At 40.6% G+C, this 25,610-nt stretch overlaps 1 protein-coding gene across 3 annotated transcripts in view; it reads left to right on the top strand.

Moving 5' to 3' along the window:
• The window catches only part of KLHL14 (kelch like family member 14), a 62,979-nt gene that overhangs the window by 21,533 nt on the left and 15,836 nt on the right, over positions 1-25,610 (top strand). For all 3 annotated transcript variants that reach the window (XM_060277848.2, XM_060277849.2, XM_088675452.1), the window contains exons 3-4: positions 3,327-3,448; positions 23,091-23,180. In XM_060277848.2, coding sequence (XP_060133831.1) covers positions 3,327-3,448; positions 23,091-23,180 — 212 coding nt within the window. The remainder of the gene's footprint in view (positions 1-3,326; positions 3,449-23,090; positions 23,181-25,610) is intronic.

Raw genomic sequence — 25,610 nt, 5'->3', positions numbered from 1 at the left:
GGAAACCTGCCACCCCACCGCCCGGAACTGGCTGCTGCAGAGCGGAGCGCTCTGCAGCGCCGAGCGCTCAGAGCGCCCAGCAGCACCGGGCGGAGCGCCGGAGCCAGCGGCCTCGCCTCAGGCCGGCCGGCAGGAACCAGCTGCTGGAGCACGCAGAGCGCTCAGCAGCTCAGAGCACCCGGCAGCGCCGGACGGAGCGCCGGAGCCAGCGGCCTTGCCTCTGCCCGGCCAAGGAGGCTTGCCGTCCCGCTGCCCAGAACCAGCTGCTGGAGCGCGCGGAGCACTCAGCAGCTCGGAGCACCCAACAGAGCCCTCGCCCCTTTCTTCTTCTGTCTGGCCTGTCTTAAAAGGGGCGCAGCGGAGAAAACGCCTTTAAAGGGCGATCGGAGGGGGATGTGGTGGGAAGACGGGAGCGTGCGCCCGATGGGGGCTTTCTATTTCATTATTTAATAGGGTTGGCATATTTTGCAAAAGCAAAAAAGAGGACGCATTTGGCAACTCCTGCTTTTAATTATGGATCGCTATGACGACTCTGCCTGTGATAAAGAGGACGTGTCCTGGAAAGAATATGATACATGGCAACCCTATTTATATCTACATTTGCTTCATTGGTTAGAGCATGGTGCTGATTATTCTTCATTGCAGAGGGTTGGACTAGATGATCCTTGGGGTCCCTTCCAACTCTTCGATTCTATGATCATCTGGAGGGACACAGGTTTTCCTGTCACCGATGGAGAAGACCTGTGAACCTGAAGACCTGAGAATATAGTACTGTACAGCTGGAAGGGGTCCCCCAAGGGCCATCCAGTCAAACCCCCCTGCAATTATGCAGAAATCACAGCTAAAATAATCCCCATCAGATGGCAGTCACAGCTGGAGAAGCCTTGGCCATCCAAACCTGGGTTTAAAAACCTCCCATGTAGGAGAGTCCAAGCTCAATAGCACCTCAGAGCGCTGAAATCTTTGTGCATACATTGTATTGTTCTAATACATACAACAGCCTTGTCAGGTAGGACAGAGCTCAGCAGCGCTGCGCATAGCGCCCAGCAGCACCCCGAGCCAGCAGCCTGGCCCAGCCGAGGACACCATAAGACACCCCACCAAAAATAAGCCACCCTGTGTTTTTTTAAGGAAAAAAGTTATAAGACGGTGTCTTAAAAAAGGGGAAACACGGTATGACCAAGAGGAGTTTGCCCACCACTAGTCACAAGTAACACAGGCAGCCTGAACAAGAGCTGGAAGTCCTGTGGACTTAGCTTTGGTAATAACATCTGGCCTGTGACTTCCAGCTTGTGTGGCCATCTGTTTCTGATTTGCTAGGTTAGAGATAAAACCCAAGCACAGGAGGTGAGCTGTATATGTTGTGTAATGTGCACATTAGAATAGCACTGAATTGTGGTGTTATAATAAAGAGTCGTATAATCATATGAAGGAGGGTGCAAGTGCATTTAGGATTGCAGCCTTAGTTTGTTGTAATTGTAATTGTAATCTTTGTGGTCCAATCTTATACACCAAGTGTGTAGTACCTTTGGCCCTCCAGAAGTTGTTGAACTACAATTCCCATCAGCCCCAGCAAGCATGGCAAATTTCAGCAAAATTTGGAGCGCCAAAAGTTCCCTACATCTGCTGTACACACACATCTGAAGTCCCATTGAACTAAGTGGTGCTTACCTCTGAGTAGGCTTGAATAGGAGTGCACCTTCAATATCTTAAGTAAGATAATAAGGCTATACAGACAGAATTCCAAACTCACCTGAGTTCATTTTCCATGAATTTTTCAATTAGAGCACCGTGCTAATATAATTAGTTGGTCAAACATATGCAAGCTTTTGTAGTAGTAGTAGTAATAGTAGTAGTAGGAGTAAGAATGCAGGTTGTGGACATTAGCGATAAAGCTCCCTTTACTGAAGTGCTTTTTTATTAACAGAGTATCTCAGCATCAGAAATGTTGCCCCCTTTTTAATGTACCTAAAATGGTTCAATAATAATTCAAACCAGTTAATGGAAACAAGTCCTGTTTTGCTTTCCAGAACCATTGATTAATGCAATAAAGATTGCAGGGTAACCAAGTAGGTCAGCACCCCTGCAGTGAGACTTTGCATCAGGCACATAACATACGTCCATAGCATGTGCATATAGTTAAAATTTCACATCCCAGTAGAATGAATTGCCTTACCATGGTTCCCTATTTAGAATTTTATCACTTTTCCAGGCTTCTGTAACTGATAGATGTTCAATTATATGTAAAGTGACTATTAAAGCATCAGTACTCATCTAGGGGTCTAGGTCTCCTCTCCCCTTTTCTCTTGAAATTGTGTTAAAGCCATTAGTGTTACAAAGAAATGTGCATTCATCAGGTATAGCGATGGAGGCCAGGGTGCATATTACAGCTTTTACTGCATATGAGACGTTGCAGTCCTGTTCTTAAGAACTGCCAGGCAGATTGGGAATCACGGTCACGGTTAATAGCAGCGAATTGCCAGCTCTTGATGGGTGGGTAGTCACTCTTTTCAGTGGCTGCCCCCTGGGGGAGAAGGTAGAAAAACAGAGGGAGGGAATTAGAGTGACTTTGCACACTTGAGCAGGTTCATGCCGCTGGATCAGTGGCAAGCATTGGCAGGGCTCCACTCTGGGGAGGCTCACAACAACATCACAGTCTCATTTTACCAATTGGTGTTGCTATAGCCAGTGGTGCTCAGAGGGAGAGCAGAGAAAGGAGGGGCTGTGGGGGGGAGGCAATGTAGGGCTAAATTAAACAAAACAAAAAGTGTTTTGTAAGTAAGTAGAGTTCGGCCTGTACCTGTTAGCACAGTACTCCTAATTGTGCCAGAAGTATTGGAATTTAAGTTTCAGTGTGTGATTAAAGAATAGGTTCACAATCCCCCTGCATAACCTTAATTTTTTCAAGGTTCTTTGGTTGCAGAATGGCTTTATAATAATGATTTTGACTAATACGATTTTTGACATGCAACTTTAATGTTTAACCTTAGTACAACTCCAGAGCATTTCATGTGTATTCAGCTGTAAAGAGTGATGATTTAAAGGGATAATATGAGAAAAAGGTCATTCTAGAATAAACCTTTAACAAATTGCATAAAGGATACTTATTATTCCACAAGTAGAGGGCTATGCAGCTTTTCTTATTATTTTTTTCTGCTTGATTCAAAAAGTTGTTGAGACATGATAGGGAAAGGAAACCCAAAGGGGAAAAAAAGTGAAATAGAAAATACAAGCAGTGAACATTCCTGTGATGGTTATGATTTTGTTGCTACTAAAAATATTCTCCAATAATGTGGTTATTCATCTTCTCTCTCTTTTGGGTGAAGAATTCGCTCCAACAAGAAAATGCTTTTGTTGGTTGGTGGACTGCCCCCTGGACCTGACCGGCTACCCAGCAATTTGGTTCAGTATTATGATGATGAAAAGAAGACATGGAAAATACTGACAAGTAAGCAGTTTACTTTACGTTGAATTACCTTGATGAATTTTAAAACATGGTTAATCAAATTAGACACTTTATTGATTTGCTTCCCTACAGAGATTTGTTTATATATTACACAGGTTTCACAATGGAAGAGTAAATTGAGATTGTAGGAGATAGTACCTGTACAACAGAACAAGCCTAAATTAAATCTGTCTTAAAATCATTTTTGTACGCTTATAGTGAAAACTGGCAAAGCTGTCTTAAATAAACCTGCCTCCTCCTCTAGGTACCTTTGCCTTCTATTACAGTGTATATTATATGCTGTGGACACAATCCAGCCAGTTAAGACCAAGTGCCACTAATTTAAGTAGGAGAGTCCAAAACATACCAAGATCACTCACAAGAAAACTGATGCGACTTGGAAATTCCTAGCTTTCTAATTGGATTGTGTCCTATTTATATTATACCTTGGAGCTCATGGCATATTGCATTGTACTGCATACCCTTTTACACCTCTCATGTCATAGAGAGCTGCCCCCTCCCTCCCGCTGCAGTCTTCCACAGCTCTCACTGACGCAGCCAGGTATCAGTGGTGTCAAGCTAGAGCTGTGATTGCTCAGAGATTGGGCGATATTGCTAGACAAGAGGACATAGCCTGTGTGAAACCAGGGATGTTCCTGGGGGAGCAGATCTATCAGGTTACACCAGCCCCTTATCTTGCGGTAATCCACTATGTGGAATACTGCAGACTCCTCACTGCGGCCAGACTGAACGTCCTCGAATCTGCGGTATTATGGGGAAGGTACAGGGGAGTTCCATACGATCAGAGAACTTGCCATTGTGCCTTGGGTGAGGTAGAGTCCACTGAACATATCCTCCTGAGTTGCCCTTTCTATGTAGATTTAAGACAATGTCTCATAGCCCCATGCCTATCTCAGCTTAGCTCTCTATCCAGAGAAAGTCAGGTTGTACATTTGTTGAATACTCCCACTGGGAAAACAGCTTCCTTGGTGGCCAATTTTCTCTTCCTAGCTCTCAAGCGTCATAAGAGTAAAATTGACTGCATTGATGCGGGTTTATCTGTATAGCCTTTATTAGTGCTGCTCATGTTTTATTTTATAGATGTCTTAGATGTTTTAACTTTGTACTGAGAATTGTATCTTTTCTGACTGATGGTCAAATAAAGAATGATGATGATGGTATCAGTGGTACGGGGCAGCTTTGGTAAACTGTGCTGGTGGGTTTTCTATCCAGATCTGTCACCTTCTTTCTCAATGGCAACAGTGTTTTACAGCAAGCATTTTGTCTTAAGCTTTGGAACTTACTGTTATAGTGGTTACATTTTCCAATCTAACGTGGTCATGGAATCAAATAATAGTGTTTTTTCCTGGTGCAGTAGGCTGTGTATTTACTAGTCCCCTTGTGAGCAGACTGGCTGCACTGGTCAATAAAACTACATTTTTAACTGTCAGAATTGCCTAAAGCTGTTCAGATAAAATTATAAACGAGCAATCCTGATCTATAAATCAAAGCCATACTTTAAAAGCCAGACAACTTGTGAAACTTAGATTTTCTAACAGAAATGCTGTTTCCCTGGCAGCCTGATCCTAAGAGGCCACTTTACTTGCAGTGGAGCAAACAGAAGCTTGGCGTGGGGGTGGGGGCAGGGGCGGGGGTGGGAGGTACCACACAGGGAACAGCACCTATACAATAGCTCCAACTACTGCCAGTGCTCAAAGGTACTAATTGTGCCCATGACACCTTAGTGACCTATCTCATGTTCCTTAGTATCATGTTCCTTAGTATCACTTTTCTCAGGACTCAAGTGCAGTTTCAAACTGCAACACTGGACACAGTTGTGTATGTGTGTATACATGTATTACTACTGGCTTCCAAATTTTTTGCCTCCCTTTGGGATGACCAGATTCAAAGATTTTTCATAGTACCGAAGAGGGCATTTTCTGGCAGATGCAGGTTCTCATAGAGTGAAAATGTGCAGTTAGCAAAATATATTGTTCTACACCACTATTATCCTCATTTGTGTGTGTTTATACTTTCCTTCCTTCCTTCCCTCCCTAGTTGTTTAAAAAAAGAGATTTAAACAACAACCAGATAAGGTGTCATAGCTTTCAAGTTTACAGGAACTGCTGTGTTTCACTTACACAAGATGTACCACCAATTGAATTTCAGCTGTAAAAAGAAAGTATATCAGAGTATATGTTTACGTTGGAAGATCTTTCTTTAATAAAAGAAAAACAAATTATATACAGTAAAATATTAGTCTGAAAAAAAGAGTTTGCTTTTGAGCTTGCGCTTCTGAGATTGATTGTACAGTAGAGTTGTTCTCAGGCAGGAGCAAATGAAAAAGAACTCACTGTGGAATATGTACATCAGGAATCTCACTTGCAATGCAGCACCAAATGAAATATTTATCAAATGCATTCTTACTGCTTTTAAAGACTTGACTGTCACTTTTAATTCACTGGTCTCATACAATGTAGGAAAAGTATTTGGTGCTTCCAGACTGGAGTCTCCCAAAACCACTCAACTGTTGTTTCCCCTCTATATATGCTACATGAAGAATTATAACTGACTTTCTACACTTGGCAGGTGTGTTGGTGGCTAGCACTGAGTATGCACAATCAAAACAAAAATAAAGTACCAAACCAGAATATTGATCTTACTTACTGCTTTGGTCATCTCTGACACTAGTAGCTTCTGGTGTTGGTTGCAGAATTCTTCACCCAGGTGGCTCTGAATGGCAAATAAGGGAGACTAAACATAGCCTGGAAGTTGCTGTTACCAGCATTTTGGAAGTGGGGAGATACGGTTGCCACAGAATCAATCAATGTTCTGTAAGCTTTCTGCAGCTTGTATATTAGAGGGAAGATGAGACGGCTCCACTTAGACATGGCCAGAAAAAACTTTGATAATCAGTTTTTAAAACCCTTTCTCCCCACCCCCAGGTATGCACTAAAGGACTTCTTAAATCACACTGTAATAACCCAGCTTAATAACATTAGGTAGAAGAAAAATATAAAAAGAAGCTGAAGAAAAACATATAATAAAATATTTAAACTAATGCACTTTTAATTAATGTACTTCTTCTAACAGACAATGTTTTCTCATGACACCAAAGGGAAGAACACACTCAGGTGATGTGATTTTCACCGCATGAATAGGTTGCTAACATGCTTTCTGAGACCATTGTTTTAGAACCCATTATAAAGTTACTTTTGTAACTGTATCCTAGGAAATGGTGCTAATGGATACAGGACATGCCACTACAGTGGTACCTTGGTTTATGAAAACAATTGGTTCCGGAAGTCTGTTCATAAACTGAAGCGTTCATAAACTGAAGCGAACTTTCCCATTGAAAGTAATGGGAAGTGGATTAATCTGTTCCAGACAGTCTGTGGAGTACTTAAATAATAATAATAATAATAATAATAATAATAATAATAATAATAATAATATATTATTTATACCCCACCCATCTGGCAGGGTTTCCCCAGCCACTCTGAGCGGCTTACAACAGAAAAATGAAATAAAACAATTAAACATTAAAAGCCTCCCTAAACAGGGCTGCCTTCAGATGTCTTCTAAAAATCTGGTAGCTGTTTTTCTCTTTGACATCTGATGGGAAGGCGTTCCACAGGACAGGCCCCACCACCGAGAAGGCCCTCTGCCTTCTGAAGCATTCATAAACTGAAGCGAATTTTCCCATTGAAAGTAATGGAAAGTGGATTAATCCGTTCCAGACGGGTCTGCAGAGTACTCAACCTGAAGCGTACTTAACCCGAAGCATGGGTGTAATTGGTTCCGGAAGTCTGTTCATAAACTGAAGCGTTCATAAACTGAAGCGAACTTTCCCATTGAAAGTAATGGAAAGTGAATTAATCCGTTCCAGGTGGGTCCGCGGTGTTCGTAAACCGAAAATTCGTAAACAGAGGTGTTCATAAACCGAGGTTCCACTGTACAGAGGCCACATTTTCTGGAGCACCTCTGAAATCATTTTGGCTGTAGGGATGTTTTGAGGTCTCCAGGATCCAGGCCTCCTGTAAGTTATTTACAGTATCTCTATCAGATCATTATCGGTGTCATTGTGGCAAGCAAGTGAACACATAAATTCTGAGGCATCAAGAAGCAGCTCGCTGGGTGGAGCAGAGCCACTACACTACGTAGCTTCCTGGCAGGCAGGTCAGTGTTGCTTACTGGGACAGAGAGGGCAAAGCAGCACAGTGGTCTGCATAGTACAGATGCACCATGGAAGCCAGATACCATGCCAACCTCACCACCACTGACTCACCCCTTCCCTCCTGGTAAGCAACAGTAACCCACTTGCCAGGAAGCTACTGTAAGCGCCTTTGCCCCACCCAGCAAATTGCTCCAGAGGGATACCTTTGCATCTGGGATCCCTTCTGTGGTACTTGTGGGCACCATAGTCTTCTAAACACCCCCACCATGCCTGCCCCACCACTCCTGGTTTTCATTTATCTTTTCACAGAATGTATCCAGCCTCAAGTGAGCCCAAAGGCATTCTTCCTAGGAAGGGAAAGAAAGAGGCTTGGGGCTACTGGAAGCTCTTTTGTCTTTGGGGCGTGTAGGTGTTTGGCCTGTGTGAACATTACCAGTTTTTCTTCAGTGCTATGGGTATTGGTGCCTGTAAGAGTTTCCTAGATTTCCATATCTTCTTTATGCTGCTTCATCTTGGCATCTGTAGAACTGGACAGGAGTGAGAGAGAGGCCATAAGCATAATTGGACGAATGCTTTAACGTTCTCATAGGACTGAGGAAAATGTTATGTTGGAACTATGGATCTTGGAGACTCAATCAAATAATAAAGAATCAGATGTGAGATTTTGGATGAGTGGGGAGGTGCATCCTTCCTATATATTTTCCCATTTCTAAGAGGAAAAGCAGTATCTGGCTGCATCAGTTGATTTATTTTGTAGAATAGTTAAACAAATCATAAATGCTTGTCTCCATGAGAAATGGCCTAGCCAGAACTATGAAGAGAGCTGCAGGCTTAGTGTGGATGTTGTGGATGGTGACTCTGCAAAGAAAAGTTCTTGCTTTGCCTGGTTTGATTTTTGAATATATGCTGACCAAGATTATTGTTATCATCTATCCTTACTGTTGGCTACACAACATCCCTTAAGTATTTCTATTGAGTGGTACCTCTACTTACGAATAACTCTACTTACGAATGGAGCTCCGTCCACTATCTTGGATGTGGTTCAGATAGGATTTTTTCTACTTACGAATTTTTAGATAGGGTTGCTTTTACTTACGAATTTTTTCTCCCAATGCATTCCTATGGGATTCGACTTAGAAATTTTTTTGACTTACAAATGTGTGTTCAGAACGCATTAAATTCGTAAGTAGAGGTACCACTGTAATAGAAATAATTGCACTTTTCTTAGAACAGCAGTACTCAGTGTGGTGGTCCACAGACTGGTGCTGGTCCATAAGCCATAGGATGCAGTCCCCTGCAGCTCCACCACAGGCCAGGTTGGGTGGGATACTTCAGGGACTAAATATGATACCTTGACTTGGCACATTGAGGGGGGATGCAGTGCCACCATATCAGTTAGCTTGAGAAGCACTGTCTTAGAAGTACAGAGTACACCTAGAAACATATGAAGCCAGGTGATTAGTCAATTTAGCTCTGTACTGTCTTCTGTGTCACACAGTGGTTCTCCAGGGTTTCAGACAGCAATCTTACACCTACCTGTAGAGGCCAGTGACTGAACTTTGGACCTTCTGCAATCAAACCTACTGAGATATGGCCCCTCCCAATCTTAGTCATGGAACCAGAGGAAGAAGCATGGGGCTGCTTCCAAAGATTCAAAGGAATTGAGATTTTTCTGTGCAATACAACATCACATGCACATGCATGGTACTTTTAAATGATTGTATTTTTCATAGGATATCTGGAAACAAAGGAAAAGGAGACTGAAGGGTGCAAGCAAATATATCTTATTTTGAACAAGTGTTTTTATCTCATTTGTGTTCTGCAAGTTAAGTGAAAATGCTAAATGCAGAAAAAAGCTTCTTTGCTGACTCACCCATTGTTCTCAAACACAGGACCTGTACAAAACATGCATTTAAAATAAATGAGTATTATCTGCGACATATAGCAAAATTGGGTGGTTCAGAGTAGCAGCATAAGCTTTGCATTGTTGACTGTGACTTTATCACTATAAATACTCTCATTATACTTTAAATTGAGTTTGGAATCTGCTTAACACTGGAGTTTTTACACATCAGTCAAATGAAAAGCAGAGACTGCTGTTTATATTGTAGTTAGATTATGTAACATTTACGACAATGTTTTTCTTCAGTCCTTTTAAAAAATATTTTGATTTTTAATGAACAGTATTGTTTCACTTGTTAGAAATAAACCTGCAAGAGATAAAGAATCTATAGATTTCTTATATTTCTGGTTGTAGAGTTCTTCCAAAAATTTCCTTAACACTAAGGCAATGATGTATTATTTTTACTTGCATTATATGTTTTTAATCAGAGCGAGACTTCACCCTAGACAAAGCGATGCTTTCTGCATGGTCTCACTTGTTTTTGCTAAAATCTTTTGACATGATTAATTTTACTTTAATGCTTTTGTCTTGTTGTACTGGTTAAGAAGATGAGGATGAACCAGGGCTAAAACACATGCTGTTCTATTCTGATATCGCTGAGTTTTTAAAAAAATCTTAGTGGGCTTTAAAAAAAATGAATCCAATTGGAATTAGATTTCTTGCTAGTATGCAATTTCTTGCATACTATTGAAAAGAAGATGTCATTACTGGTTGTTAGTTTTATTACTGGTGTTTCTTTAATAATATCACCTGTATACAGTGGTGCCTCTGGTTAAGAACTTAATTCGTTCCGGAGGTCCGTTCTTAACCTAAAACTGTTCTTAACCTGAAGCACCACTTTAGCTAATGGGGCCTCCTGCTGCCGCCACGCTGCCGGAGCACGATTTCTGTTCTCATCTTGAAGCAAAGTTCTTAAGCTGAGGTACTATTTCTAGGTTAGAGGGGTTGGTAACCTGAAGCGTTTGTAACCTGAAGCATTTGTAACCCGAGGTACCACTGTAATATAATTAGTGCCTACAATGGAGATTGAACTTTACACCAAGACTCTAGCCACATGAACTAAGCCAACATTCTCATTCATCAAGCTCCCAGTTACCCAGCTTTTTTCTCATGCTGCCATCAACCATAGGCAAAAGGATATTGCCACATCCTTGCTGGTGGGATGCCATGCTTCCCAAATGCAGGGTTGGGGAGCAATCTCATTCTGTGCAGTGGTGGAAAATGGACTCTTGCTAGTTTTTATCCCAAGCAGTGTAGATTCTTTTGAAGTGCATGTTGAGATTGCATGGAGACACCTGAATAGGGTTTAGAAGGTGTTGTTTTTCAGGTCAGTTGATATTTTGTTACTTTAATGATTTACAGGCAATTCCCCATTTACACGTGTTTGAGACACGTGCATCGCCATGAATCTGGTAGTGGCACTTAAAGGGGCAAAACTGCCCTCTCCCCAAAAAGAGCAAAAATGGCATGAAAACAGAATCTAACAATCCCAGAAGCTTTTGCAAGTGCAATCCCAGGAGTTTAAAAAAAGGATTTTCAAGAGTTTCCAGAGGTTTATAGGGTTCATTGGTGGTCCCAATATACAGGATTTCACATAAATGTGTGGTGCTTGGAATGTAACCCCCTGCATGCATGAGGAGTTACCTGTACATTTCTTGCCTATCTCCCAGAGGGATAGTTTGCATAATAGCATATATGGAAACAGCATGTAAAATTATACGTTTAAAATTGCACATTATAAAATAGGCAAGGATCACCTGGATTATATAATCCCAACACCCCTCCCTCATTTCCTTTCAGTCAATCTAGTATGAGGCAAGGGTTTAAAATATGCATTTATTTTTTAAATGCTACCTCTTTAAAGAGAGTATTTAAATTGGGGTTTCTGGTTTGCCACTCCTTACCACTTTTCTGTCATAAGGGTGTGTTTTGCAGCTCCTGAATACTTTGCCATTTCTGTTCCTGAACATGAGACAGAACCAATGAATCCTTTAGGCATTAGCTCAAAATTAGTGTTAAAAAGGCACAGCAAATTGCTTTGATTAGTCATAGAATAATAGGGACAAAGGAGGAAATTGGGGTGAATAATCTCTTGATATGTCCCCATTATACTGTTTGAAGATTGACAGTTTTCATTTATCATAGTTGTGCACAAACTATACACATTTTGACACCCAAATTTAATTTGATGAACAATTCTCAGTGGCCCCAATAAATTCTCTGCATCTTACTTTATTCACTCAGCAGTTGCAAGCACCAGGGCTTCTGATTCAGTGCTGTGTTAAGGTTGGTCTCAGCCCTGCATTGTAAAGCTTGAGCAAGCATTGGCACATTACTAAAGCAGCAGCCTCAACACTGTGTGCTAGACAGCTTTAATGAAGGCTTTGGATATCTGAAGAACTAATGACTCCCCTAGAACATGCAATTGTTGTACTTAGAAATGCAGTATTTACATCAGTCTGTCTTCGTGTAACTGTTGTTTTTAAAAGCTTATCCACCATGTCTGCCTCAGAAAGTACCAAAAACAGCTCACATCGTAATAAAAATGCGTAGACAACGGCAAAACAAATAGGAACTTAGACAGCTGTCTGTTACCAGGGCCATTGGTTTCATTTAATATTTGTATGCCACTTTTCCAGTAACAAAGTTTAGCTCAAAGCAGTTCATAACAATAACAAACCATTAACAAATGAAAGCAACATTTCCAGCAACAAAATAATATCAAAAAGACACAATAGCATATCATGTCCAGCAATAATAATGATGATGATAAACCTGCTAGCACATTTCCAAATAGTATGGTTTCAAATTGGATGGGAGACCGTGTGTTGAGATTCTTGCATTGCAGGAGGTTGGACTAGATGACCCTCAGGATCCCTTCCTCCTCTGCAATTCTATTATTCTATGGCTCATTATGCAGAAACACACAATTCAGTAAAAATTGATGCTGTCCAATACAAGCCCATGCTAACTGAAAAATAGCCTATGAAAAATGCCTATTAAGCACCAGCCCAGAGCCAGTTGATGTAATCCCCCCAGTGAAGAGACAGCTTCAGGCACTGACCTAAATGGGAATGGTGTCCATCTAGCTCAGTTTTGTCTACACTGGCTGACAGCAGCTCTCCAGGGGTTTCAGACGGTGGATATTCCCAGCCTTAGCTAGACATGTCAGTCATCAAACCTATGAGCTTTTGGGTGGAAAATGTGTGCCCTACCACTGAGCTATGGCCTCTCCCTGGAATAAAATATCGATAAAATAAATAAAAGTACAAAAATAGACAGAAGCATAGAGCCTGATTAGCCCCCATTCTCACTCACCATCCTTTATTGTGGACACCAAGTCTGCCTTGCGTTCCTTTTAACCTGGTCCAACAAACCAGAAAGACAAATATAGCTAAAATCAGATGAAGGGATCAAATTACAATAAAAGTGCAAATGTAAGATTGATTAGAAAATCAAGCCAATTTTCAAAAACTCATGGGCTTACATTTCACATAAAAATGGCAGGGGGTGTTTCTGAAAGAAAAGGGGGCAGCAAGAGTGTGTGTGTTATGGTAGAGTTTAGTTATACAATGCCTGTGGCAAGCATGATGTATGGCTGCATTCCTATTAATGATGCATGGCTGCATATCTAAGAATGAGAGAGGAAAGTTCTAAGAAAGAATGGAAATCCAGCAGATTGTCACAATGTCAGTGGCATTTGTGACTGAAATTTTGTGTTTCCCATTTGAAATAAGTTTCAATAACAATCAGAACTTTCCCTAAATGTGTTTTGTTAGATGATACTATTATTGGATGCTGCTTTTATACTTCTGTTATTTAGCTGAACATGTTTTAATATCTTGGATTGGAGTTTCCTCATGTTCTGATTTCCCTGCACAAACAAAACTTCCCAAGATATGTGCGCAGTGTGAATTTTCTGTGGCCGTTTCCTCTCATTGCTTTTTTTTAGGAAAGGAAGAGGCAAACTGTCTTTCCTTGTTTGGAAAACTCTGTTCATTTGCAGTACACACAACAAAGCAATTACTAGAGTAATGGAATGGCCTATGCTGCTACGTCAAATGGCAGGCTAGTGTGCTTATTTAGAAGCAAATTTATTGGCAGGGACTGAATGGGGAAGTGGAACCAGGTGTCCTTCTTGGAGAGCATTGCAAGATGGTAGCAGAGACTTGGGAGTCACATGGTTGCTAGATAGGTAAGACATGATGTCAACAGCTATTCCCTGGGTATATCCAAGAGCAGGTGAAGATACTCCAAACACAAACTAATGCAGTTTTTGTTATGGGCTGTTTCACTTGTTCAATATCTTCTGTGTACCCTGTTATAGTGCACCTATTTAGCACTTACTTCATAATGCTTAGCCTTTGGTCATAATTGTAGCTTCATTTCTTTATGATTTTCCCAGCTTCCTGTGTTCCTTAAAATAATCTCTGCATGCTTTCTAGCACATGCAAATAAAAGTCACCTTTACACCTCAAAAACTCTAAAGTTCAAGATACAGTATTCTTTAAAAATTGCTCTTCGTGAAATCAGAACACTGCCCATTTTCTGTGGATAGATTCAACAGGTGTGGAATACCAAGGCAGAAAAGTGTGGTACAGAATAGAGTGATACAGAGATTTAACACGTCTTGGTAATTACAGTTGTTTCTTCCTTATAATACCATATCTGAAATCTCTGTAGGGACACCTCTACACAAAGGGAATCCTGATTGGCTGAGCATTTCTCTTTATATGGAGAAGTTCTATACATGTTCACCCTATATGCATAGGGGGCTGTTCTCACTGGACCTGAGCATACACCACCAGGATCATGGCTTGCTGGCATGATCTCACTCAACTCTCATGTGTTCAGTGAACATGTGATGGGAATAATGTAGAATAAGGCTTCATACAGACCAAACAAATTAAACACTTATCTGCTGCTGTCTAGTTGTACCTTAAAAGATCATGGCCAGGATCATTATGGAGAAAAGACCAAGAGTGAGTCAAAGCCAGTGAACAAATCTAGTACAGTATAATGTAAGAAAATGAGCCAGTGATTCAGTGCTGGGAAGGCAAGTTAAACTGCTGAAAGGATTGATGCAAGCAAGACAGGGTCAAAACTAGGTGATATCCTAGCTGAAATGGGCTGATAAAGCTAAGCGAGAAAAATCAGCATATAGAGGAGTATATCAGGAGGAGGAGTTAGTAGTAGTATAACAACTATATTTTGCTGTTTCCTGTTGAGGAATTTCCAGCATAATGTAAATACCATAGCAGCCACCTGGGATTGCTATCTTTTTCTGGCAGGGCTCTTGAGCCTTTAATAGCTGCATGACAGGGAAAAATTGTACCACAGAAACATTTCTGAGCATGGAAGTGCAATGAAGTGGAAATTGTCACCTGTTGAATTTCTGCTTGTCATACTGCTGTTAAAGGTAGGAATTCCTGCCGTAAATAAACTTGGGAACCATATTCTTTTGAGAAGCAAACTGCATAGGATGCAGGATTGCATTACATTATGTATGGGGTAGCATTTTTTGTAAGTCATCACTATCTCACTTAGAAAAAAAATCCAGAAGGATAGCATGCCAATCTCTTGCAGTAAAAACAATCAATGTTTCTTGTGGCACCTTAAATTTATGTCATAAATGCATTATAACATACATTTTTGAGGACCCAAACCAGGCATCCCCAAACTTCGGCCCTCCAGATGTTTTGGACTACAATTCCCATCATCCCTGACCACTGGTCCTCTTAGCTAGGGATCATGGGGGTTGTAGGCCAAAACATCTGGAGGGCCGAAGTTTGGGGGTGCCTGACCCAAACCCACATTGTTAGATGCGTGAAGTGAATTCTTAGGAGGCAGGTATATAAAGGAGAAAATTGTAAGGTAGGAGCTGACTGGTAATGAAATGCAAGCATTACAATCAGTGAGAATCAGAATTTAAATGTATGTTAAATAGGCACAAAATTGGTGATAATTGCTAAAATTATTATATAACACTTCTAGGGGATAGGGAACTATTTGCAAGAAACTGTCACAGATAGCGTGCACAGGATTATTTTATATTTGTGTTTGATATCTATTGGTATTTTTAAAAACAGATGACTCTTTATAGCAAGATGTTTCAGTTTCTGACTTCTTCAGCTGCTCTGGTGTGAATCAAAATCATGCTATAGCCAAGGTGGCAGTTACAGAATACTGAAGATGGAACTCTCAGAGCTCTGATGTCAGATATTATCCTGCAGGTGTTAAGGTGTCAAGTCTATGGGCACATACGTTTTCTCTTGATGCATCTGGGGCAACAAAGAAAATTACCAAAAAAGGACCAATGAACTTAAAGTACATTACTGAGGATGTCCTCCACGTGCAATTGATTGCCAATCTGCCATATATCCATGTAATCTGGGGAAACTCAAATCCATGAAAGTGAGGCGTCAATCAACACAGTAAAACATATTCAGTTTTTGGTAGATTTACATTCAGCATCTCGTAATAAGAGACAGATATCAATTGTTAGCAAATTCTGAATGTTTTGCCAGACCAAAGACTAAGTCTCTTGATTTTGCATTCCACCAGCCTCCAAATCTACACAGGCTACTGGAGCTGTACTTAAGCTACCATTCAGCAATCCTGTATCACATCATGTTGAATCCAAATACTGTATCACCTGCATTTATCTCATGAACAGTTGCATTCAAGAGCACTATGATGGCAGAAGCTTCAGTGTGGAGAACCCATATTGTTGTGTGGTAAACTATATTGTTGTGCAGTAAACAAAACATGTTTTAACAATTTAAACACTTATTGGGTTGTAAATGGGTAACTGTCAGGAAGTATTGTCTCTAACTGTTGGCTGGAAGCAGAGAGAATATACAAAGTTATACCAAAATAAAAACTTAGTTGGTCTTTAAGGTGCTACTGAAGGAATTTTTTAATTTTGCTTCGGCTCAGACCAACACGGCTACCTACCTGTAAGTTAGACAAGGTCTGTTAGTCAATTGACATTTAAACTGTCACAGCTGCTTCCTATTGCTGGCTTTGTTTCACCTTTTATGCTAACAGCAGTGGCATTCAGAACTAATTGATTTATGATTGGTCAGTTAGTGGATATTGCATTCAAATCTCTTTGTCCTTATTTATAGGCAAATGGGGTTTGTAATTCCATCAGAAACAAATTGATTGGCTTGAGGATCATGACCAAATAAAGTATAAGATTAGGTTTAGCTCTGTTTGGACAGGTTTTGTAGGCTGAAGAGGATTAGCAAGGGTTTAAAAAGTGGCCCTGAAGACAGAAGGAAGCCTAGGGAGAGCAAGAAGCAGAGTATGGCAACTGATGAAGAATATGTACCTACCTGGAAGCACAAATCATTTGACGTGAGAGCTAAGAAGGTCTGCAACAGGGAGTGGGAGGTTCCAGCAGCTGCCTTGGGGAGACCTGAGGCCAGAATGACAACAGAGGGAAGATTGGCTCCTCAAAGAGATTTTAAATAACTACATAGGCTTGTTGGCATAAAAAAGTATTCAAGAGATGCTTGAAAGTCAAAAAGTGAGGATACTTGCTGAATCTCTGCTGGAAGAGTGTTCCACAGTAACACTAAATGCCTGACTTCTGGCTGAGACCAGTTGAGCCTCTGTAGCATGGAGCACAACTTTGAGAAAACAGCTTTCAAACTTTACAGAAAAAAATGTGGCCAACCCATGGTGGAACAACAGAGACTCACCCATGAAGCAGCCATGAAGCAATAAACAGAAACAATTATTTTACCAGGACTGACGTATGGAGTGGGAAACTATATTTTGGACTGTCAGTGGAATCATGGACTGCTTCTCATTCCGTTTGGATTTGGGGAACTGAGACAAGAAAACACAAGGCACATTTTGTGCCAAAACTGTCACAATCAGTGAGAGTTGTAGGGATTCTGCACTTGTCAGGACCAATGCATTTGTTTTCTGTACACCACATTTGATTTCTTTCCTTTGAACTGGATACACTAACAGAAGTTAACTGCTGGAGAGAAAACTAGCTATGCTATTCATGTTACATTTCACTTCTTTGTTTGTGGTTGGCTGCAAATTCTGATTAATATAATAATTCAAAGCATCTTGAGGTGGGGCACAGAAGGGCAGGCAGCTATGAACACCATCTAGTGACTCCATCTAGAATTGTAAAGGATGAGTGTGTGATTGGTTTTTAAAAAGAGACAGATACAGCAGTCATCATTGCTAACTTGACAAACTGAAGTTGCAATCTTATACCCACATACCTGGTAGTAAGTCTCATTGAACACAGGAAACCTTACTTACAAGTAATTATTTCTTTATATTTGTCACTTCTTCACAAAATTGTCTCAAGGAGACTTACAAAGTAAAAAACAAAACACACTGAACATTTATAGTGGATAGGTATTGGATTGGTTGATACAGTTTTTAAGGAACCCTGTACAACAATATGTCTCTCTCCATTAGAACTTAACACCTATGTGTAACATTACTGTTGAATTGCTCCAAGTGATTCTGTCTCCAAGTGACTGTATCTCTGGCAAAGCAGACCTCACAAGCATTTAAAAAATCAAAATAGATTTTCAGTTCATCCAGTAACACAGAAGTATTCATTGTCCACTTATCTTCATTTGGTATTCTTCCATCTGAGGCACCAGATATTTGTGACCAGAAACCTACTTTGTTTTGGGTAGTTGGTAATTCATTACAAATAATGAATACCGGTAGTTTGCATTCAAAGTGAACATCTCCCAGACAGCTGTTATGCTGAAATTTATTGGCAAGTGCTAATTTTTGAATAATTATGAGCAAATTTGAGGAAGGGGTTATAGAATTATTTTAAAACAGTGGAAGGCTTTTTTTAGTGCCTGCACAGCCTCCCCTGGTGATACATTGCTGACTTAGAGCTGCCTCAAACTTTATGTGTGGTTTAGGTTTGCTGCGGTAATCATGTATGATGTGAAGGAAAGATGGGCACCCATAAACATTTGAGAAACAGGTGTCCTGGCTTGTGCCCACTGCCCACTGTTTGTTTAGAGATATACACCTGCCATTCAGCCCTATGGAACCTGCTGTGTGTTTAAGGTGTTTTCTGGTACCTGTGTGTTTTCTGGTTGGTGGAAACACACTAGTTAAGACCAATGACCCAATCTTACAAGACACAGCATCAGACAGAGAAAAGGAATTCAAAAATTGTGCAAGCATATTAAAGTGTGGGGACAGATGTGGTGAAGGGCAGAATTGGAAGTGGATGGGTGTGCACAGTGAGAGAGAAGATATCACTCATTCTCTGTCAGGAAAGAGGGAAGTCTCTCTTTGCTTTTGCCTTACCTGATTTTGGCAAGATGAATCCTTTCTGAGTCTCCCCGAACTGGTTGCTGCTGATACACAACCAAATACATGTCCGAGTTCAATCCAAACAATCTACATACTGGAATGTGGAAACACAGATACTGGAGGAAAACACACACACACACACACACACACACACACACACACACACACACACACGAGAACAGGGTTATGGTCCACAAATTAAGTGGACCAGATTTCTTTTGAAATTTTAAAGGAGTGATCTCTACTACAATGCTGCTTTCTCATCATCTTGGGAAATTAACATTTGGGGGAGAAGATAGGCCGGAAGAGAAGCTGTTTGTTTGTGCATGTCCTCTCCGATATGTCTATGTAGGTGCAGTTTATTTCTAGGACCTTGGGTCTTGCACATGTTTTTCAGATGTCAATTTTTTCTTCTTATTTATTGGTGTTTTCTCCTTTCATTTAACTCCACTAGTTTGTTTAATAAAGCTGAGAGTTCTTGCAGAGAGCTTTATAAACACATGTTATTAGATTTTTAAACCTCTTTTGAAAGTGCCTCTATCCTACTTCCTCCTAGTAAAGTGACCTTTTTAAATGGAGGGAAGTGGGTTTAGATGACAGTCATGATAAATGCGGTCATGTTCACTCAATAAAATAAGGCCCAGTGCATTTGAGGATAAATCAGTGAAATGTACAACCCCACCTGTCTGTCTCCATCATTCATTTCCACTGTCACTTTCACAGTGGCTGATGGATCACAGTTGCTGTAAAATTAGACAGCCTTTAATCTCATTTCATCCTGATTAGCTTCTCTTTACCCTTTCCCTCTAACTCACTGACTGACACGCTAAAAACTCACACTGGGCTGTGTTTGAGCGTGGCGTACAAACTTCTTTTCCAATACCTTTTTTGGAGGGGAAGAGAGGTACTCACCTGAGATGAAATGAAATGTAAAGATGAGGGAATCTGAGACTCATATTAAAATAAATCAGCAAAGCAGAGGACAGTGTGCAATTAATAAGAGCAGCTGTCTGCATCACTGGGCTACACATTGGCCCATGCTTTGCATTATTTACACCCATGAATTCTTAGGGAATGTAATAAGTTGGTCTAAAAGGCATCCTGGGGCAGGGGGGATGGGGGGCAATGTAAAAAGTGTAGTTGCTTCCTTCAGAATGCAGAAATGTGTCATATCATACAGAAAGTTATTGTAGGTGTGCCCAAGGGAAGTGGAACCTTTAAATTTGGGGGGAGGGGGGCAGCTGCTGTCTGAAAAATACATACTCCCAACAGAGCCAGTAATGTAGTTCTCAAATTTGTCACATGCTCTTTTATAAGTTACATTTTGGAACCAGAGCGTTGGGTTTTTTTAAAACCTTAGAGACATTTTGGAACTTTTATTTCTGCTTATTCCATTGCAACTTTCACTTGTTTCATTGGAGTGATCATAATACTGGTAATTTTACAAGTCGGATATTCTACCATTTTTACACATGGCATCAAACAGAGTACTATTGGCCATATGTTGTTGCCACTTAGCTCTGAAAGCTGTGTTTAAAGAAGTTTTGCTGCCTTAGTACATTACATGATAAGAAGCATGCCCAACGGCAAGGAAATCACTTCTGCATGATTCAGCTGCATTCTGCACGGGGTGCACATGTGACTTGCTTTGATCCAACCAGGAAATGCTTATTTGAAGAGCAGTATAAATAAAATAACATGAGAACATGGGCAGGGGTGATCACATGAATATTTAACATGGAACTGGCAACCTGTGGGGAAGCAAACAATTATTCACGTGACCACCCTGCTCAACTTCTACAACTTGGCATCACTCTACTATGAAGTGGTTCCCCCGTGCTTCTGGGTATGCAATTGAAAGGTGCTGCAATGTAACAGGAAAGGAGCCTCAGATCCGGTCATAGTATCTTTGGAGTAAATATGAAGGGTCTCCAGCTCTATTTTGAGTGAGTATTTTGTCATGAGTTAAGAAAAAGAGGCAGAACTTGGTTTTCATGATTTCATGTGATCTGAAGATCCACAACTTGTGAGGCAGAAAGCAAGCACAGATCACCACCTGTGTATTGTGGCCTTGTTTTTAGTGGGCTGCTCACAAGTTGCGCAGGCCTCCTCTTAAGGGAGAAGGTTTTAGTAATGCATGGAATGATGGCATTACATTTAACTTGCAGAAGAAAGCTTACCTATGGGCTCAAATCTCAGACTTGCCCCTGAGTTATAAATTAACATGCTAAATGTTGTGAACTAATACGAATAAAAATCTACGCATGACATTAAGCCATTCTACCTATCAATACATTTTCCAAAGTTATAGTTCTTAAGCTTCATCTTCCAAAATATCTCATTGACTTATGTGGAACAACTGTGTAAGTAATTTGAAAATTAACAGTGTCTATGTCTGGCTGCTTAATGGCTGTATAAGATATACCAGCAATAAGTAACATTAATTAATCCATTTTCACTAGCCTAGCTGCCTAACAATTGCTTTTGCTTAGACAGCTGTACAACCACAGACTATGAAAACGATGTTTGACCTTTACTGGAAGCTAAATTTGCACCTTGCTTATTCACCATTGCATAGGCAAAATAAATAAAATAAAATAAAATAAAAATCTGTAAGAATCTTAAATGAGACTACTTGATCTTTAAGAAAATGTGTCTTCAACAAGAAAGCTGCACATATTTCTTATTGTTATTTGCATATGCTATACGGCTTCGGGTGCATTGAGAAAAATAAAAGATAATAAAACAAATGAAATGAGAGATATATCACCCAAAATAATCCAAGTGTGAGATAGGCTGCCTCTTTTTTTGGCACTGGCAAAAGAGCACAAAGTAAAAAGCTGGCCCTGAGTCATATTGATTTCCCACTGCACTGGTTTCCTAAGTGCTCTGTTGATCCGTTTCAAGCAATAAGTTCCCTGCCTGTACATGCACATCACCTCCCCATTTGTCCTCACCTAGATTTAAGGTGCCCATATGATGAGCTGAACAAGGACATTATTTTTCCTACTGGTGACACCGGGCCAGAACTACTGCATGTAGTATGATAGCTAAACCTGTGTAAGTATGCATTTCAACATACGATTTTTGATAGTGTTGCATTCCACAGAGCAATACATATTGTGGTATTAAAATTGCATATTTTTGTTTTACAGCTCTAGCCTTAGGAAGGGGAGGGGGATGAAACAGGGAAAAAAGATTTCCTGCTTACCTCTCCCCTCCCATCCCCTCAAAATAATCCCATCCTCTTAAAAAAAAAAAAAGGATGTTGCAGCTATGGTAAAACAGTTTTGATCTTTCAACAAAGGGCTCCCTGATTAGATGGATGGAAAATGTCTGATTGTGCTGCTAATGACATTGTACAGGAAATTAAGCGTATACATTTGGAGAAGGCATTAAATCAGCAGGACCTTAATTTAAAAACTTAAAACTGTATGGAAATGCAGCTTGCTCATTGCTGTGTAAGAGAAAGCTGCTGAATACTTTGACTCTTCTTATGGTAATGTTGCCAACAGAACTAAGCTTGTGGAGGGTGTTTTCTTTGTTTTTCGTAGTGCTGCTTTTATTTAATCTTCTTGCTATTTACATGGTACTTGCAGGACACAGTTGACAACTGCAGGTTTAGCCATGTCGCTGTCATTTTTAAAAAAGTTGCAAACCTGCTACAAAGTATATTATTGGCCCCTTCAACTACGGCATACCTGGGGTCTTGAAGACTACTCAGCTCACAGGTTGTGCAATAGCTGACGACACATCTGTGACAGGCTGGTCATTCGCATTCGGCTCCCCCTCAGGAACTGCAAGCCTGGAGGAGCAGTTATGACAGCTTCTTCTATATATCATAAATCACACTAGCAGCTGTTAAAACAGACCCTGTGTAGTCTTATGATCCCACATATACCTGCGTTTGCTGGGATTCAGCTACAAGTGTTGATGCTGAAGAGATCAGCACATCATCGCCCAGTTCAGGATAGTGCGCCTGGAGCAAAACATGACAGCAAACAAATACGAGGGAAGGAAATTGGTGGTGATTTAATCTGGTTATTTTTCCCAGTTTCTCCAAAAAGGATGTCATAAAGATGGGATACCAGCAACTTTTAGTTTACTTGACATATGTACTAGAACTGAAGCATACTTATATTATGTCTGCATTTATGGTTTGGAGCTTTCCTGAAGTAAATGTCTCAAAGCAGCCATTGTATGAAATGGAGCTTGATAAAGAATACCTGTTTTGTTCACAGTTATGCCGTATAATAGTGCCCACCATTGTGTTGTGGAAGTAGAAAATTTCTTGTTCGTATTGGGAGGAGAAGACCAGTGGAATCCTAATGGTATGTACATAATAACTAATGGAACTATAAGAATATGTGAATAGTGCAGAAGTACAAAATATCCATTTGCAGATGTACCTCAAGTTATTTGTCTTCGGTCATATGACTGCAGCCATAGATGTTATATACCCACAGTCAGCTGCCCTTCTAGTGAGATGCTGTTTAAAGGAGTTTGTGAATTGCAGTTTCATGTCTCTTTTTATGCATGCAAACACAATAATATTCTGTATCTGGAAAAAAATGTAGTATGCGAGTCAGCCCATCAGGCTGTAACCCTAAATTCACTTGCAGCATTAGAACCTCTGGATGAAGTGGACTGCCAAACAGCACACAATGGCCACATTTGGACATTATGCTAAACCATAGTTGAATATTATGAGAGTGAGCCACAAACCTGGACTAACATACTCATACCTCCTTTGGCGGGTCCCCATGGAGTTCAGAAAGTGGTTAATGCTAACAGTGGTTTGTATTCAATAAGCCAGCTTCATAATCCATGGTTTGAAGTTGGCTTGTTTCAAACAAACTATTGTTAGCATTAACCACAGTTCATTGGGTTCAAATAGTATGATAAGCTGTGGTTAAGCAAAAACAGCTCCTTGTGGTCATGCCAAAGTGTGAGCATGCAAGGTTGAATCTTGCTGCAGCTTCAAATGCTATGTTCTTTCTCACCCACCCAGCCAGCTTACACAGTAAATGGGCTTGGGAACTGAGTGCTAAGCAACCAAGGCTTTCTGTAACCCAAAAAGCTTGAGGACACTGTCAACAGCATTCTGGGTTACAGAAAGCCTTGGTTGCTTAGCACTCAGTTCCCAAGCCCATTTACTGTGTTAGCTGGCTGGGTGGGTGAGAAAGAACATAGCATTTGAAGCTGCAGCAAGATTCAACCTTGCATGCTCACACTTTGGCATGACCACAAGGAGCTGTTTTTGCTTAACCACAGCTTATACTATTTGAACCGTGGTAGCAGTTCTTAGTTACAAGCTCTTCTGAGGACCAGCTGGTAGGGAGACAGTTCAAAGAGAAGAAGAGCCAAATGTGCTGGTCCCAGCTGTGTTGATGGAATGGTCCTGCATGCCTTCTCTTCCTTCCTGTACCACACCCTGATGAAAGGAGGACCCTGGCTTCCAAACACTGTGTATTTCTTACTGCAGTAAAGCAATGTTTACAATCAGTGCTTTTCTTCCAGTTCCAAGCCAGCCCCTTCCAGGTAAAATGTTATGTATGCAGTATCAAAAGACTCCTGATTGTTCCACTACACATTTATTTCTAATCTTGTGCAAGGGATTCACATAGAGATTATCTAGTAGTATGTGTTCCTTATTTGATTACTTCATAAATTTTCTGCAGAGAGAAATTAAACAATTTAACAGACTTCTGAACAAAGCAAAAGAGAACAGTATGCCTTGCAAAATTTAAAATATTGTCAAGACATTGTTGAAGAGCTTGCACATGAGGACAGAGTTGCAGTTGTAGCAGTCTGTGTAACAGATATAATTATGACTGGCAAACTATGAAACAGCTTGCAGGTACACATTTTCACTTCAAAATGCCAGAAGATCCAGCTGAAATTACATATACTGCATATATTTTATTGTGAAAGACCCATTTCAGCATCTGCACTAAACCAAATTATATTGAAGTGTTACATCTGTTCCTTTCCTTGAAAACTGAGATAAACTAGTCCATTCCATGGGCCTGTATCCAGTAGGTTTTTGGGGTTTGTTTTTTTAACAAAAAATATTTAAATCAATGTTTTGGAAGAATAGCTTTTCTACTTTATTCCTGAAATGCTACTCCACAAAAGGTTACAAATACCATAATTACTTCTAGAACTGTAACCTATAGAACTAGTTTGAAGACTGTTGCAACCCCCCAAGCCTTCTCCCACGTTAAAATACCCTTGACCCCCCCAAAATTAGATGGCACTCTTAGCAGAACCAATGGCATGGATGGGGTATCTTCCCAGCCTTAGAATTCACACTTGAGTTCCCTCTGATTTTTCATGATGGCTAGAGTAGAGCTATGTGGAGCATTGAGCTGCAAAGGGAAGCATTGTGCAGGAACACCTAACTGCTGGGCTACTTTGCCCCACTTCTTTTCCTTCTATTGTTTCATGTTAATAGTGGCAAGGTAGTTTGCCTAACAGGGAAGCATATTAGCGGGTGGGAGTCTGCTTAGCACTGCCTCCCCAAACAGAGGGCATCTGAGTGAGATCACTGGTCCATCTGGCACAGCCAAGCTCCCTATTATTCAAAGGAGCCCTGCTTGATTTCCCTATTAAATGTGGTGCTGCTTATTTACCATTTACTGTATTTCAAAAGCCTATGTAGATCACCATTCAGTGCTGAGTTGGAAGGGGGGGAGGAATGTGAGGAACAGTTTCCAGCAAGGGATTAAAAGGAGGAAGGAAGGTTTAGAGATCAGAGC

Source organism: Zootoca vivipara, chromosome 8, assembly GCF_965207765.1.
Source record: "Zootoca vivipara chromosome 8, rZooViv2.hap1.1, whole genome shotgun sequence".
Lineage (NCBI taxonomy): Eukaryota > Metazoa > Chordata > Lepidosauria > Squamata > Lacertidae > Zootoca > Zootoca vivipara.
This window is presented reverse-complemented; position numbering and strand designations above follow the sequence as displayed.